The sequence below is a fragment of the Podarcis bocagei genome (assembly GCF_964188305.1).
Source record: "Podarcis bocagei genome assembly, chromosome: 4".
NCBI lineage: Eukaryota > Metazoa > Chordata > Lepidosauria > Squamata > Lacertidae > Podarcis > Podarcis bocagei.
The window spans coordinates 73,691,009-73,707,529 of NC_138128.1; the positions used below are offsets into that span (position 1 = coordinate 73,691,009).

Sequence of the window (16,521 nt, forward strand, 5' to 3'; positions counted from 1 at the left end):
AGCGGGGGGCGGGGGGCGGGGTGCGCGCGCTTTGGACCGGGCGGGCAGCGCGAACGGAGGGCGCCCCCTGGAGGCCGAGAGAGAAACCGGGTATGCCTCGCGCATGTGACACATCGATTTGACAGGTTGGCAGATTATCCCGTCTGTAGCGTGCAGTCTTCGTCAGACCATCCTCCCGCCCCCGCCATTTATTTGTTTAACAGGATTTATATACCACTTAATTATCAAAGCCTCTAACCTTTTCTTTTTCTTTCAGAAGAAAAGTAGGTTGCAAAGAGTTGTTTGATGCAAACGGGTTTTGCTCTTAGGGTACCAGAGAATTTGCAGTTGAGCACACTGCCTCTTGCTAGAATTGGGGCTGGTGGGGAAGCCTTAGGGCAGGGGGAGGGATTGAAAGTTAACAATGTAGAAAGACGGTGTAGCTCAGAGGTAGAACACACCTGGACAGATGCTGCCTCAGTATTCAAGCCACCACCACTTCCAGTTATTGGCTCTTGGGCAGGAATGAAGTAGACCAGAAAGCCCCTGCCAGCCAGAGTAGGGAATATTGAGGCTAGATGGACTTGTTAAAAGGCAGTGTTGCATCAAACATTTGAAACCAATACTTGAAAAAATCGCCAGGTGCTTGTCTATCATCCCAGTGCTTTTTCTCTCGGCATCTGGTACTTTTGGAGCTGAAAGTAGATTTCCTTATTACTACACAAGTTGTGCACAAGTGTGTGTGCTTGTGTGGTGGTGAGGAAGTGATCTTAGGAGACACGTGGTATTTATTTTATTTGACTTGTGAGTCAAGTGGATATGTTAATCAGCTTAAGCTCCGATGGTTTATGCAGTGCTTGGCTTTCTCTCTCTCTCTCCCTTTCTCTCAACTGTGCTTTTAAAAGATGCTCTTTGATTCTGACATAGCAATTTTAAAGTAACCAGATAAAATAGTAAGTTGAGATGGTGCGGCTTTGAAGACAAGAGAAGAAAGATCAAAAAGAGTACAAAGGGAAAGGAGATGTCATGCTCACACGTGAAAACCAAGCAGGGAAAGTTGCAAGAGGCACTTAGCAAAGATGTCTTTTGCGTGATCAGAGAGCGCTTCAACCACAAGATGTTGCATAATTGCTCTGCTGTGTACCATGTTGTTACATGATTTCCTGGAGCTTTGTCTAGGAGATGTTGCAGAAACATTGTGTGGCCAATTAAACTGATTGGGCTGGTTGGTCTTATCTGAAAGGCAGTGCTGCTTACAGTAGGCTTTGAGGCCACTTTTTCAATCTACTCAACAGACAGGTACAATTTGAAGAATGCAGCAAACCTTTGATGTATTGAATCAGCCCTTGCTTCTGATAAGAAAGGAGGAAAAGGGAGTTGATTTGCATGAGCAGACCATCCTGCTGAAACAGTTTCTGAAATCTAGCCTGAAAGGGAGCTCATGTTCCATTAATGACGTCTTGTCAGGGTATTCAGTTTGAATTTGTTAAGAGCAGCAGCGCTGAAGGTGCTTAACACTTCCTCTGATCTAAATCTTCTCTCCAAGCTGCTATTAGCCCCACAAGGGACAATGATAAATACTTGGTCCATGTATTATTAATTTTTTACCACAGCAGCTGGGGGGAGGGCGCATTTGGATTGGGGACAAGTTAAACATTCCCTTCCCATGCACAGCTGCTCTGATCAAATTCAGCGTTCCTTACACTTGTTTAAAAAAAAAAAGTAAACATTGGGAGTGTTAGGCTGCAATCCTAACTCTGCTTACCTGGGACTAATCCCTAGTGAATTCAATAGGTCTTATTGTTAGAATTGCATGGCCATTCTTCGATTTCCTTCATGACATGTGGTTTGTCCCCAAGTCTTCTTTTTTCATGGAGAACTTTTTGGCTGTACTTCTCTCCATAAATAAGAAATAGCATTCTTCTGCAAAGCAGCTTGCCCCATAACAGGGAAAGCCAAACTCCCTGACCACATGTATTTCAAGGTGGGCAGTATGTCCAGAAGGTATATCCTTACTTGCTGGCTGTGGAGTAAGTGCACAGCAAGGCTCTGTGCCAGAGTTTTCCTAAATCCTCTTGGTTTATTAGATTTGGCTTTTGACCTTGAGGTGCATACAGTTTTAATTCAGGAATAGAGAGGTGGGGTGGCCACCAACTTGGATGGCTTCAAGAGAGGATGAGGCAACTCATGGGAGATGAGGCTAACACTGGCTTGCTTCTACCTCATCCCAGAGAGAATGCATATGAATACCAGTTGCTGGAAATCTCAGGAGGGGAGAATGCTGCAGGTACTTCTTATGGGCTTCCCACAGGCATCTGGTTTGACCACAGTGAGAATAGGATGCTGGCCTGATCCAGCAACCTGTTCTTCCTTTCTTAAGCATTTTCCTTTCTTCCTCTCAAATCCCATGGGATTCATATTTGATTTCAAAATGGGGGGGGGGATGCAGTTTTTGAAACACAAGATGTAGGCCAGATTGACAAAGTTTGCCCTCCTCTGTTTAAGAATGGCAAACCCAAATGGATATATTTCGTCCAAGTCCTTCAGAGTGGACCCAAAATTTACAAAGGGGAAAAAAAGAGAGTTAATAGTTTTTTATTTTAGAAGTCTGTTGTGGAATTAGTTGAACATTCTCTAGTTTGCTGAGAGCATTTTGCATGGCTCCTGTGACAACTGGGAAGGGTTAACAGACCTTTTTGTACTGCAGGATTTATTCACACATTACACTAGGTTGTTTCATTAAATTCTGGTCCATTGTTCTGTCCTATTTTAATATACCACAATGCATTCATTTGTATACCGTGATACCTTTCGCCATGCCTCCTGGATAACATCAATAATGCTTGTTAAACAGGTTGTCTGGAAGCCCCCTCAGTGTCTCTCAGAGGCACTGTCAAAATAATGTTGCCTATTGCTTGTGTTGCTTGCTTGCTTAGTACACTTGATCAAATGTCTTATTTAATCCCTTCTGTGGCTGTGCCTCCTGGATAACATCAGTTGATGTCATGGACTGGCTGGATGCAGAGGAATGGTGGGAGACACCAGCTGGGGAACCCCCATGGGAAGAAGGCTCAGAACCAGGGGGTGGGTGGGACATCAACGAGTGGTTAGAGGGAGAAGAGGGAGCAGACTGGGAGGAAGTGTGAGAAGCTGAAGAGGTAGCAGGATTTAGTAAGCAGGAAGAGTCTGTCGCAAAAAGAAGTCCAGAATCAGAGGCAGAAGAGGAGGCTGGAGACGAGGGGGCATGAAGAGGCGGCAGTGAGTCAGGCTGGTGAGGAGGTCTTCCCCTCCTGCGGTGACCAGCTCCACTTCGCCCTGGTCTGCCAGAACCTGAAGAGGTATGAAGAGGGTAGAGCAAAGATAGACAAGATGAAGGAGCCTTAGAGTGTTTGGGAAGGAACCAGGGGAGGAGGAGACTTGGAGAGCTGTTGGAAAGGTGGGGACCTTCAGTCCTCATTGGGGCAAGATCTGCTTGGAAGAGTTGTTTTGCTCACTCTGCCTGAGCTGTTTTGTTTCTTTGAATAAAGCGTTAACTTCACTAACACCCTGTGAGTTATTGCTGACCTCCTCCAGACAGCCACCCTGACTGTTAACAATGACATAACCTTAAAGGTGGATGTATTTGTTAACCTCTGGAAGCATGTGGAAATGTGTGTGTAGGCTTAAGTGCATGGCTCGCATCTAGACACTTTATTTTATTTTTATTATTATCCTTGCATGATTCTGAATGTGTCAGTATTTGCTCACAGGCTACTACCACGGTCTATGTCACCGTCCTGGATGAGAATGACAATGCTCCAGTATTTCGGCAGCAGCAGTATGAAGTCACACTGGATGAGGGCCCCGGCACACTTAACGCAATCCTTATCACCATCAATGCGGTGGACCTTGACGAAGGGCCAAACGGCACAGTTACATATGCCATCACAGAGGGGAACATCATGGGCACTTTTCACATAAACAGCACTACGGTTAGTACACTTTCACATTGCTGTTTCACTTTGCACAAAGGTATTGAGCCCTGTTACCCAACATTCCATGAGCATATGCCCTTATTGCCGAAAGCTAATGTTTCCCTTTTGTTTTGGCCTCTCATTTTAGGGACAAATCAGCACAATGAAGGAGTTGGATTATGAAATCAGCCACGGGCGTTACACACTGATTGTCACTGCCACAGACCAGTGTCCGATCCCTTCACGTCGTCTCACATCCACCACAACGGTACGTATCTCTTCCGGGAAAAGAGGATGAAACACGGGGATAACGAGCAGCCCTCCGAAAGCACTTCCAGATGCTGCTTGCACTTCCAGAAGCTAAACCTCCATAACATGCAACAGCTAATGAGATTAATGATCTCCCATTCTGTGAAGTGTGCAAAGCAAACTTCTTGCTCTCTCCTTTTTTGCATTCTTGCATGTTCTGCAATTCAATTGCAGTTGCGTTATAGAAACCGTTTAAAAGGAGCAACTATATCCATGGTTCTCAACAGGAGGAAATTCCATGGATAGTTTCCTTGGGAAGAACATACTTCTCTCTCACTTGTCTCCAGTATTTGGCAAAGAGGGAAAATCACTGCTGGGCACTTTAAGAAAGATGTTGACGGTGGCCCATAGGGGGGCAACACAGATGGTGAGGGATCTGGAGACCCTATGAGAAAAGTGTAAAGAGACATATGTTTAGCTTGGAGAACAGATGATTAAAAGGTGACAGGATTGGCCGTCCTCAAATATTTGAAGGGTTGTCACATGGATGATGGAACCAATAGGTTTTCTGTTGCTCCAAGGGGGTGGGACCCCAATCAACAGGTTCAAATTACAGGAAAGGGATGTTCAACTCAACATTAAGAAGAACTTCAGCAATGGAAGCAGATGTCCTTGAAAGCTGATGGTGGAGCCTCTCCATCATTAGAGGGTTTTAAAATATATATTAATATTATGTTGTGACAATAGGTAACAAAAACCATTATACACTGAACATCCTTGCTTCTCATGCAAAAAAGGAAAGGAAAGGGAAACAAATAGAGGAATACTGCTGCTGTGGCAGAACAAGGTGACCTTTGAGTTACCTTTCGACTCTAGACTTGTGTAGCTCACTCTTTGCTTGCACTTTCCACCTGCAGTTTCCTGAAGGCTGTTTTGCTTCCTTGTTCAAGGAAGGCCATGTGAGAGGTCCTTCCTTTTTTTCTTCTCTGCTTTGAATCTCCTCACTCTTATATTAATGAGAAGTGCTACCTAGCTCCGTTTTTTTTGCTGCAATGTACATACGGGATCAGTTTCTGTATTATGGCCAACACAAAGATATCATTATAGATTGTTCTGTGCGGCACCTGTCCGTGTAGTAGTTTGGATTTGATATCCCACTTTATCACTACCCTAAGTAGTCTCAAAGCGGCTAAGATTCTCCTTTCCCTTCCTCCCCCACAACAAACACTCTGTGAGGTGAGTGAGGCTGAGAGACTTCAGAGAAGTGTGACTAGCCCAAGGTGCATGAGGAGGAGCGGGGAAGCGAACCCAGTTCACCAGATTACGAGTCTACCACTCTTAACCACTACACCACACTGGCTCACAATGTGCAGTGACCCGCATGAGAAACCACATGGTGCATGCACCGTAGCACAGCAAACGTCCAAAAAGAAAGCTTCGCAGCAGTGTGCTAAAACCTACACGTGGTGAACCATTGCATGCAACCCCTCCACCTTGCAGCAACTGCTGTCACAAGGAGTGGATTAAAGGAGCTTCCATGCTGCAGATGCAACAGAGCAGGCATCACGTTGGAGGAGACACTGTTGTGCCAGTTGCTGTTCAACTCCACAATTGCAGGCTTCTACAACCCTGTGCCACTTCACAGTGTGGGTGTAGACAGGCAGGGCTTATCTTGGACTCTGCATAGACTAGATTAATAAGTCACAAGGGCAGCTTCGGAGTTTGAGTGGAAATTGCTTGCCCACACTGAAGAGTTCCTGCAACTGCAGTCATATTTTCAAGTATTTTCCAAAAATCTTGAGGGCTAGAATCTAAGTGCACCGCCTAGTAATGGCTTTCATAACAGGACTGTGCAACTATGCGGGTTCTTCCATGATCCACTGGTTAGTTTATAACTGCCATAAAAGCAGCTGAAAATTACGTCTTATCAGGATAACACGTCCTCTGACTTGCAAGCACCGTTCTTTCTAATCAGGGTGTGGAGATGGGTGCGGTTACTCCATGTTGAACGGCTCTATTGCCCATTCTTCATCGCTTAAGTTTAATCATGTGCTTAAGAATGAAGCCTGCCCTCCAGAACAGTTTCCACAGTTGATTCCAGGCACTCATTAAGCCCTACCTTGTTCTCCATGGTTGCTTCCTAGAATAAACTGATTACAGCTGCAGCAGCGTAATAAATACCAAACAGCCCATTTCACAGAGTTCCCAGGATGTGCTTGCATCTGACCTGGGCCCGATCAGGGTTCGACCTGGCAAATCCTCACACAAATTTAACTTGTCAAGAAACACAGCTTTGCAATTAGACTGGAATGTTGGGTTTCAAATGTTCTTTTCTTTGCCACTCTGTGCAAAATCCCTTTAAGTCAGAGATGGATGTCATTGGATGCCGTTAATTTCTGTATGAAGGTTATTGAGAATGCTTGTGTCTGTTACTGCAAATAAAGAAATACAGTGGGGGAAATTGAGATAAGTGAAATGAATAAATAAAACTAGCAGTACTATACTGGCAGTTGCGTACAAGATGGCTGCAGATACTCGATAACAGGCTTTATAGCTTTTACTCATTGTTTTGGCTGCGTTTGCAAACTATTCTGTGTGTTTTTTTGTCTTCAGGTGTTAGTGAATTTGAACGATATCAATGATAATCAACCAACGTTCCCACATTCCTACGAAGGGCCCTTTGACATCACAGAAGGCCAGCCAGGCCCAAGGGTGTGGACTTTCCTTGCCCACGATGGAGACTCGGGACCCAATGGACAAGTGGAGTACAGCATCATAGCAGGGGATCCCCTTGGTAAGTGGAGAAAGAAATAGAACCGGAACGCTTGAGTTTGCAGTTCTCAGCCCATCCAGAAAATGCAGTTAAATCATGCATGTGTGCAGAAATCATCTCAGGAGTCAGCATTCTGTTTCTGCCCGGGCCACTGCTTCCTTGTGCAAATAGCAATTCTTACTAAGACTTAGTTTCCATATGTGTGGAATAAGGTCAGTGTCTAAGTCACAAGTAAAAGCTAAAAAGAACCAACTGAATGAGTTCTCTGTTTCAACCCCGGATAACTCTGGTCTAATTCTATTCCTGCCACTAATTCACTGGGTAGACTCAGGCAAGTCGCTGTCCATCTGCTTCAGTGAAACAAAAATATGTAGAGTGGGTGTCCTTGTGGCTTATCTCAGAGAGTTTTATGTGGAGGAATTACAAAGCACATTGCGCATCAGAAACACTCTGGAAATGATGAGCGGGTCCTACCCTTAGACAGATGGTGGCAGCTGCCTCAGGTTTACGGGGGGTAGGAGTGGATGACCCTTAGCCATTTCTTCTGGCCTCCCTTGGCTCCCTCCCTTCTGGCCTCCCTCCCCTCTCCTAAGGCTCCCAATTCTTCCTGTTCTCTTGAGCCAGCAGCAATTATTTTTGCTTTGCCGCTGACCTGGGCTGGCTGTGTTGCCTAGTCAGCAGCCACATTATCTCCATACAGTGGTACCTCTGGTTACGTACTTAATTCGTTCCGGAGGTCCGTTCTGAACCTGAAACTGTTCTTAACCTGAAGCACCACTTTAGCTAATGGGGCCTCCTGCTGCCGCTGCGCCGCCGGAGCATGATTTCTGTTCTCATCCTGAAGCAAAGTTCTTAACCCGAGGTACTATTTCTGGGTTAGCGGAGTCTGTAACCTGAACCGTATGTAACCTGAAGCGAATGTAACCCAAGGTACCACTGTATATCGCAAAGAAAAGTGCTGAGGAAGGTCCCTGACAGAGCAAGCTCTCAGGTGCAGCTACTCCCTGAATGTGCACGTGTGGCCCTGTTCATGGGATGCACCACTGCAGCCTTTGCCTGAGCAGGCCGCAAGTAGGTGCTGGGTGGAGTGGTGAAATAGCAGGGGAGAGGTGTTGGGGGTTCATGCTATATATGCCGTGCACCTTGCCCTTCACTTCCTAAGCTAGCCTGCTGCCCTCAGGTCAGATGGAGGATGTTGCTCCATTGCCAGCACTGAAGCAAGATCCCACTTCCAGCTCCATGGGTTTCTGTATGCAGAACAGTGGTGGGGAAAGGTTTCATCTTGTCCCTTGCCTCAGGCAGTGAAATGTCTTGGGCCAGCCCTGGTGATGAGTAATAGTAATTACTGCAACGATAACATTGTTATGAGTAGCTTACGTTTCCAGTGCTGCTTTTTCACATTTGGTTCCTTGGTACAGTGGTCAGTGGCACTGTGGTTTAGTGGTCAGAGTGTTGGGCTGGGAGACTGGTTGCAAACCTGGCATCTGCAGAGGCCTTCCTTGCTGCCCACAGACTCTCCTCCCACTGAAATTAGGCTTGGAAAAAGCCAGTAAAAGCCTTAGTTTAATCTTCCTTATTGCTAGGAGAAGATTCCAGCTGGGGAGGGAAGGTTAATTCTTGCTTTCCTCAGTTGCACCCTCCAGGAATATCACATCCCTCTTCCCATTAGGTTTGGGAGAGAAAGTGAAAGCACTTTCTTCCAAGCCTAATGGGGGATAGAGGGGAATGTGTGTGTGTTTGTTGCAGCCTGTGTGTTCACAACAGCTTATCTGGCTTGCCAGTGCACTTACAATTTTCAAAAGACCAGCAACCCATAGACTAAAAACAGAGACACCAGAGTTCAAATAAATCCCCAAGAAGCTCACTGAGTGACCTCGGGGCAGGCACTGTCTTGGCTGTGTACACGCTGCTGTGTACTCTGCCGTGCAATGTGATTCCACCACTGGTTTGTGAAGTCATGTATAAGAGCCACAATCTACGCTGTAGCTCCTTGAGAAATACTGTGTGTTGGTGTGTTTTTACTGCAAACCAAGCAGATTTTGCATAAAGTTGGGCAATGACAGCCTTTGTGTAAGACACTTTGGAATCTCTGCAGTGTCGTACACACAATCTGAATATGAGGCAGATTATTTCAGAGTACACAAACTTCTCCGTGGAAGAGAAAGGGAGGAAAGGCGTGTGGAAAGAATCGCCTTAGGATAGTTAATGGGACATTTCAAAACTATCCCTTCAAGAGGCCTCTTTCTGAGAAGCCGAGTGTCTACATCAGGAAATCCTGTTACAGGCAGCATCCGCCATGAGAGGAAACATTGCAAACCTGTTGTACTTGCCCGGCTAGAAGATCCTTGAGGTTTTGCAAGTTCATGCCACAAACAACCCCCCCCCCCAAAAAAAAAGTGCTAGAAGGACTATGAAGCTTGCCTAGGAAGGGACTGAATACCGCTTTGCAGTCTGCTCTACAGAGTCACAGAAGTCTGCTTGAAACCTCTTAAGCTTAAAAGCTGGATGTAGATCTCTTAATCATGCAGCATATTTACTTGGAAACAAGCTCCACTGTCTTCATTGCGGGGGAGGGGCACCATCAGATAGGAATGTTTAGGATTATAGCCCTATACAGTGGACGCTCAGGTTGCGAACGTGATCCATGTGGGAGGCACGTTCGCAACCCACAACATCTGCGACCTGCGCTTCTGTGCACGCGCGGGTCACGACTCGGCGCTTCTGTGCATGCACAAGCGCCGAAACCCAGAAGTAACCGTTCTGGTACTTCTGGGTTCGGTGCGGTGCGCAACCCGAAATCGCGCAGCTCGAAGCGTCTGTAACCCGAGGTACCTGGTAGCAAGCCCCACTGTTTTATGTATGGCCCACTTGTGAGTAATGTACACGTATAAAACTTCATTATTAATCAGGTCTAATTAAATACACTGTATGTCAACATAACCAACATATCAGCAAATTCTTGTACAGTCGTACCTTGGATCTCAAACGCCTTGGCTCCCGAACAAATCGGCTCCCAAATGATCGAAACCCGGAAGTGAGTGTTGCAGTTTCCAAACGTTCTTTTGGAAGTCAAACATCTGACAGGGTTTCCAATTGGCTGCAGGAGCTTCCACGCTTTGGTTCCTGAATGTTTTGGAAGTCAAATGGACTTCCAGAACGGATTCCGTTCGACTTCCAAGGGACAACTGTATGCTGATAGAGGGCAGGGAATGTATTTCATTCACTTTTAGGGTCTCTGTAGCATTGACTCTTGGATAGAATCTACCTATTTTCAAGTTAGGGAAAGGAACCGTGATTTTCAAGCATCACTGTTAAGTTGTGGGTAGACATAGCAGACGACACAGCGATTCTTCCAGAGCAGCTCTTTATTTGTAAGCTGTCACAGAACTGAACAGCAAACAGCTCAGCCGGCCTGCTTTTATAGACAGCCGGCTGTCAACATTGTAGCAACAACAACCCAGGTTTTCCCGCCTAAAATAACTGACGTGGACCTGAGTGAAAACTACGTGAAAACTACATACACAATACTCCTGTTGGCCAGGGTGAGAACTTCAATACATAACAATCACCGTGAGTGGATTTGAGGAAGGGTTGTCTTCTGAAAGAGTCCGTCTTAGCCAACATCCTCAGGCTTCCTAGTGCGTTGTGGGCCTCTTGCTGAAAGAAAAAAAAACCCATGTTTAATTTTGTGTGCCAATAACAAAAAGAATAAAAAGTCCCATTAGAACATAATACAATTCAGCTGGATTTTAATTAATCGTCTTCAGTTCTCAACTGGTTTATTCATGGCCCCTAGCAAGAAAGCTAAAAGCAGAAAGGTTTTGCAACACTGGGACATTAGTAGGCCTGAGGAGAGGAGGGAAGTTCCCTAACTAGGTAGTACGATAGCCAAATGCAAATTGCGCTTACAAGTGTGAACACTCAGCTAAGATTATTGTTTCATTTCCATTTATTCAATTTGTCAGCCGCCTTATCTTGGCCTGGGCAACCCAAGGCAACTTAATTTTACTGGATTTTTATTTACAACATAACACAACACACACCCCCAGTACACAAATCCACCCTCATTAAACGTGAACAAAACATGCAGTGAGCATAACATACAACAATACAAACAACCAAATAAAAGACTTCCTTTATCCTGTATCTGGCCTCCTTATTTACTTCTTATAAACAGTTTCCTTTATGAAGAATTATTAAGATTTTTCTGATTATAACTTAAATATCCACAAAGTCTCCTGCAGGCATTAATCGAAACAAGTCCAGGTATGTATTTTTAGGGCACTGTTTTTTAAAGTATTCTCTGCATTTTCCCCATGCTTTTTGAAACTCTTGTTTAGTGTGATCTCTAATTGCCTCTGTTAATCTAGCCAGTTCAATATACTCTAACAGTTGGTCTTGCCATTCCTTTTTTGTTGGCACAGTTTCTTTTTTCCAGTTTTTAGCAATTAAGATCCTTGCAGCTCCTGTGGCATAGAGGAATATTTTCTGATCTTCTCTTGCTATACCTGTGTCCATTATCCTTAGTAGAAAAGCTTCTGTGTTTTTCATAAAGTTATACTTAAACATTTTTTTTAAGCTCATCATATACTGTGTTCCAGAAGCTTTTGATTTTTTCACAGGTCCACCAAACATGTGTAAGTGTCCCCTCTGTTTTACCACACCTCCAGCACAGATTTGTTTTTGTCTTATACATTTTAGCTATTTTGGTAGTTGTTAAGTACAGTACCATCTATAAAACATCTTGATTAGGAGGGAAGTTCCCTAACTAGGTGTACGATAGCCAAATGCAAATTGTGCTTACAAGTGTGAACACTCAGCTAAGATTATTTGTTTCATTTTCATTTATTCAATTTGTCAGCCGCTTTATCTTGGCCAGGGCGATCCAAGGCAACTTAAAACCAAACAAATAGACAGTAAGCTCCACACGGATACATTCAAACCAAGAGGAAATAGAAATACATTAAGGGACGTCATATTGATTGTGGGTCTTCTAAATGGAAGACTAGGCTGTGAGCAGATCTCCTGATTTTTATTGGACCAGAACTGCAGGGCTGCTGGAGGGGGCGGGGAGGAGAGGAGAGGGGCATTAACCCTTCCCATCCATGCCATTTTTCTGCTCTGGATGCTTCCTCGACCCATGTTTTCCTCCATAGGGAAAACAGGATTTGTTGTTGTTTAGTCGTTTAGTCATGTCCGACTCTTCGTGACCCCATGGACCAGAGCACACCAGGCACTCCTGTCTTCCGCTGCCTCCCGGAGTTTCGTCAAATTCATGTTGGTAGCTTCGAGAACACTGTCCAACCATCTCGTCCTCTGTCATCCCCTTCTCCTTGTGCCCTCAATCTTTCCCAACATCAGGGTCTTTTCCAGGGAGTCCTCTCTTCTCATGAGGTGGCCAAAGTATTGGAGCCTCAGCTTCACGATCTGTCCTTCCAGTGAGCACACAGGGCTGATTTCCTTCAGAATGGATAAGTTTGATCTTCTTGCAGGCCATGGGACTCTCAAGAGTCTCCTCCAGCACCATAATTCAAAAGTACCAAAAGTCTCTGCTTTTTAAGATGGTGTCTAGGTTTGTCATTGCTTTTCTCCCAAGAAGCAGGCGTCTTTTAATTTCATGACTGCTGTCACCATCTGCAGTGAGCATGGAGCCAAGAAAGTAAAATTTCTCACTGCCTTCATTTCTTCCCCTTCTACTTGCCAGGAGGTGATATGTTTTCTCCAAGCAAGGCAAAAAGCAGTTGGGAAAGATTTAGATTGGGGGAAATAGTGTAGAGAAAGGGTTAAGCCCCACCCTCTTCCCCAGGGCTATAGTCCCAATTCAATCCGCTCCCCCTGTGTGGCTGCTTTTTGTTCCCTTCCCAAAGGGGAAAATTTAATATATCTGATGATGGATTTCCCACATTTCATTTTGTCTGGCCCAAAGACAAGTCTCTGGCAGAAATAAGCCCAGACTTTCTATTTATGTGCAAATAGGGCTTAATTATTATTATTATTTTAAGAATACCAGATGAAATATTTGTAGCCTCTCTATTATGGCAAGCACATACAGTGGTGCCTCGCAAGACGAAATTAATTCGTTCCGCAATTCTCTTCGTCTTGCGGGTTTTTCGTCTTGCGATGCACGGTTTCCCATAGGAATGCATTGAAAATCAATTAATGCGTTCCTAGGGAAACCGACTTCAGACCAGGTCCGGGGACAGTCTGTCCCCGGACCTCTTCTGAAGGCTGGGGGGGGGGGACAAGGGCTTTTCTTCCCACCCCCAGCATTTTAAAAAACCCCGGGACAGCGGAGGACTTCTCCGCTGTCCGGGGGATCTTAAAATGCTGGCGGGCGGCATTTTAAAATCGCCCCGGACAGCGGAGGACTTCTCCGCTGTCCGGGGCGATTTAAAAGCCCCTGGGAAGGCAGGCAGGGGGGACAAAGACTTTCGCCCCCCGCCCGCCTTCAGAAGGTGTTCCCGCCCCCCTCCCCCCTTCGGAACATCGTGGGGCGGCTGGGGCAGCTGTTCCCGCCCCACCTCCCCCCTTCGGAACATCGTTCCGAATTGGGGCGGCTGGGGCAGCTGTTCCCGCCCCCCTCCCCCTTCGGAACATCGTTCCTAAGTGGGGCGGCTGGGGCAGCTGTTCCCGCCCCACCTCCCCCCTTCGGAACATCGTTCCGAAGTGGGGCGGATGGGGCAGCTGTTCCCGCCCCCCTCCCCCCTTCGGAACATCGTTCCGAAGTGGGGCGGATGGGGCAGATGTTCCCGCCCCACCTCCCCCCTTCGGAACATCGTTCCGAATTGGGGCGGCTGGGGCAGATGTTCCCGCCCCACCTCCCCCCTTCGGAACATCGTTCCGAAGTGGGGCGGCTGGGGCAGCTGTTCCCGCCCCCCTCCCCCTTCGGAACATCGTTCCGAAGTGGGGCGGCTGGGGCAGCTGTTCCCGCCCCCCTCCCCCTTCGGAACATCGTTCCGAAGTGGGGCGGATGGGGCAGCTGTTCCCGCCCCCCTCCCCCCTTCGGAACATCGTTCCGAAGTGGGGCGGCTGGGGCAGATGTTCCCGCCCCCCCTCCCCCCTTCGGAACATCGTTCCGAAGTGGGGCGGCTGGGGCAGCTGTTCCCGCCCCCCCTCCCCCCTTCGGAACATCGTTCCGAAGTGGGGCGGCTGGGGCAGCTGTTCCCGCCCCCCCTCCCCCCTTCGGAACATCGTTCCGAAGTGGGGCGGCTGGGGCAGCTGTTCCCGCCCCACCTCCCCACTTCGGAACATCGTTCCGAAGTGGGGCGCATGGGGCAGCTGTTCCCGCCCCCCCTCCCCCCTTCGGAACATCGTTCCGAAGTGGGGCGGATGGGGCAGCTGTTCCCGCCCCCCCTCCCCCCTTCGGAACATCGTTCCTAAGTGGGGCGGCTGGGGCAGCTGTTCCCGCCCCACCTCCCCCCTTCGGAACATCGTTCCGAAGTGGGGCGGCTGGGGCAGCTGTTCCCGCCCCACCTCCCCCCTTCGGAACATCGTTCCGAAGTGGGGCGGCTGGGGCAGCTGTTCCCGCCCCCCCTCCCCCCTTCGGAACATCGTTCCGAAGTGGGGCGGATGGGGCAGCTGTTCCCGCCCCACCTCCCCCCTTCGGAACATCGTTCCGAAGTGGGGCGGATGGGGCAGATGTTCCCGCCCCACCTCCCCCCTTCGGAACATCGTTCCGAAGTGGGGTGGCTGGGGCAGATGTTCCCGCCCCCCGCTTCGGAACAGCGTTTTAAAATGCTGGGGGTCGGCAGCGAACGCTCCTGACCCCCAGGATTTTAAAACCTCCCCGGGACAGAGACTTCTCTGCTGTCCCTTGGAGATTTTAAAATGCTGGGGGTCGGCAGCGAACGCTTAGCTCCCGCCCGCCAGCATTTTAAGATCGCCCGGGGCAGGTGGGGGGAAGGCAGGCGGGGGGAGCAAAGACTTTTGCCCCCCGCCGGCCTTCAGAAGAGGTCCTCTTCTGAAGGCCGGCTGTGGGCGAAAGTCTTTGCTCCCGACCGCCAGCATTTCCCTATGGGCTTTCGTCTTGCGATGCAAGCCCATAGGGAAATTCGTCTTGCGAAGCGCCTCCAAAACAGAAAACCCTTTCGTCTTGCGGGTTTTCCGTCTTGCGAGGCATTCGTCTTGCGGGGTACCACTGTATTTTGACAGCAAAGCCATTCAAAGTATTCTTTGAATAGTAAGAATAAAAAGGACGAGGCAAAGGAAATAATTGTGAGAAAACTGGCTTGGACTTCATCTAAACAAACCATGCTCAAGACTGCTTTCATTTTCAGTTCTTGTTTGGTCAAATGCAGAAACAAGCAGACTCTGTCAGCCACATGCACTCACTGCCAGAGCACAGAGGCCTGCTGGATTTGGCTCCAGAGTGCTGTGTGGAAGAAAAGCAGCATTTTGTGACTTTTTAGTTTAGGAGGGAAAAGAAAGTGGCTGGGAGCGTGATCGGCATTTTGGAATTGATGAATGGTGCGAAGAAATCATCAGATAAAGAGACATTTGTCTTTCTCTCTCTCATTTAGTGGTGGGACTCTGGGTAGACAGCAAAGTGATTTGATCATAGGCCAGGAAAGACAAAAGAATGAATGTGTGACTTTTGAAAGGATTAGATAAATTCATTGTCTTATCAACAGCTGTTAGCAAATTAGCTAAATGAAACCTCTGTGCCAGAAGGTAGTATACTTCTGAATATCAGGTGCTGGAATTAAATAGAGAACGACCTCCTTGCTTTGCTCATAACTGCCAGAAGCTAGCTGTTGGTGAAAACAAAATTATGGAGAAATCATGGGTTGCCAACGTGGCACCTGCAGGCAGGCATGCCCCCACAGAGGTCTTTCCTGGTATCCCTAGGCTCTCATCTCGAGATCCCTACTCCCACTGAAATCACACTTCTAGCCAATAAATGGCTCCTACTTGGAGTCTGTGTGCTGTTCCTGGAGGTTGTAGCTGACTCTCCAGGAAAATCACCTCTGCCCACACCACCATTAGGATTGACAACAGTTACAACACTTTTTTCAAGCCTAATTGAATGAATGCAGTTTGTTCATTGGAGAGTGAATGTGGTTGCAGTGTGGGCATGATTTTGTGGCGTGTGGTGTCCACAACAGTTTCTCCTGCTGGCAAATGTCCCCCATGTCCCCCATAAGCCCCAAAATGTTGGCAAATTCTACTGCACTGATTCATCAAGGCAGTACTTATATTCTGATGAGAGACTGAGGCTACAGTCCTATACAGATTGTGGCTTGTTGCATACAGGCATCAGTGCAGGGTGCAAGGAGAGAGAGTATACTTTCTACCACTGCTCAGATTTAAGTAGCATAGAGTTCAGTATTTCATTTTCATAGTAATACATACCAGTGTATTAAACAATCTTCAAGACAAAACTTGCGGGTGGCGCTGTGGGTTAAACCACAGAGCCTAGGGCTTGCCAATCAGAAGGTTGGCGGTTCGAATCCCTGCAACGGGGTGAGCTCCCGTTGCTCAGTCTCAGCTCCTGCCAACCTAGCAGTTCAAAAGCACGAAGTGCAGGTAGATAAATAGGTACCGCTCTGGTGGGAAGGTAAATGGCAT

The 16,521-nt window shown here is 47.4% G+C and overlaps 1 protein-coding gene across 1 annotated transcript in view; it reads left to right on the forward strand.

Moving 5' to 3' along the window:
* The window catches only part of CDH23 (cadherin related 23), a 416,648-nt gene that overhangs the window by 364,333 nt on the left and 35,794 nt on the right, over positions 1 to 16,521 (forward strand). Inside the window, exons 37-39 of the mRNA XM_081189581.1 lie at positions 3,729 to 3,950; positions 4,081 to 4,200; positions 6,795 to 6,975. Of these exons, the coding sequence (XP_081045707.1) occupies positions 3,729 to 3,950; positions 4,081 to 4,200; positions 6,795 to 6,975 (523 nt within the window). The remainder of the gene's footprint in view (positions 1 to 3,728; positions 3,951 to 4,080; positions 4,201 to 6,794; positions 6,976 to 16,521) is intronic.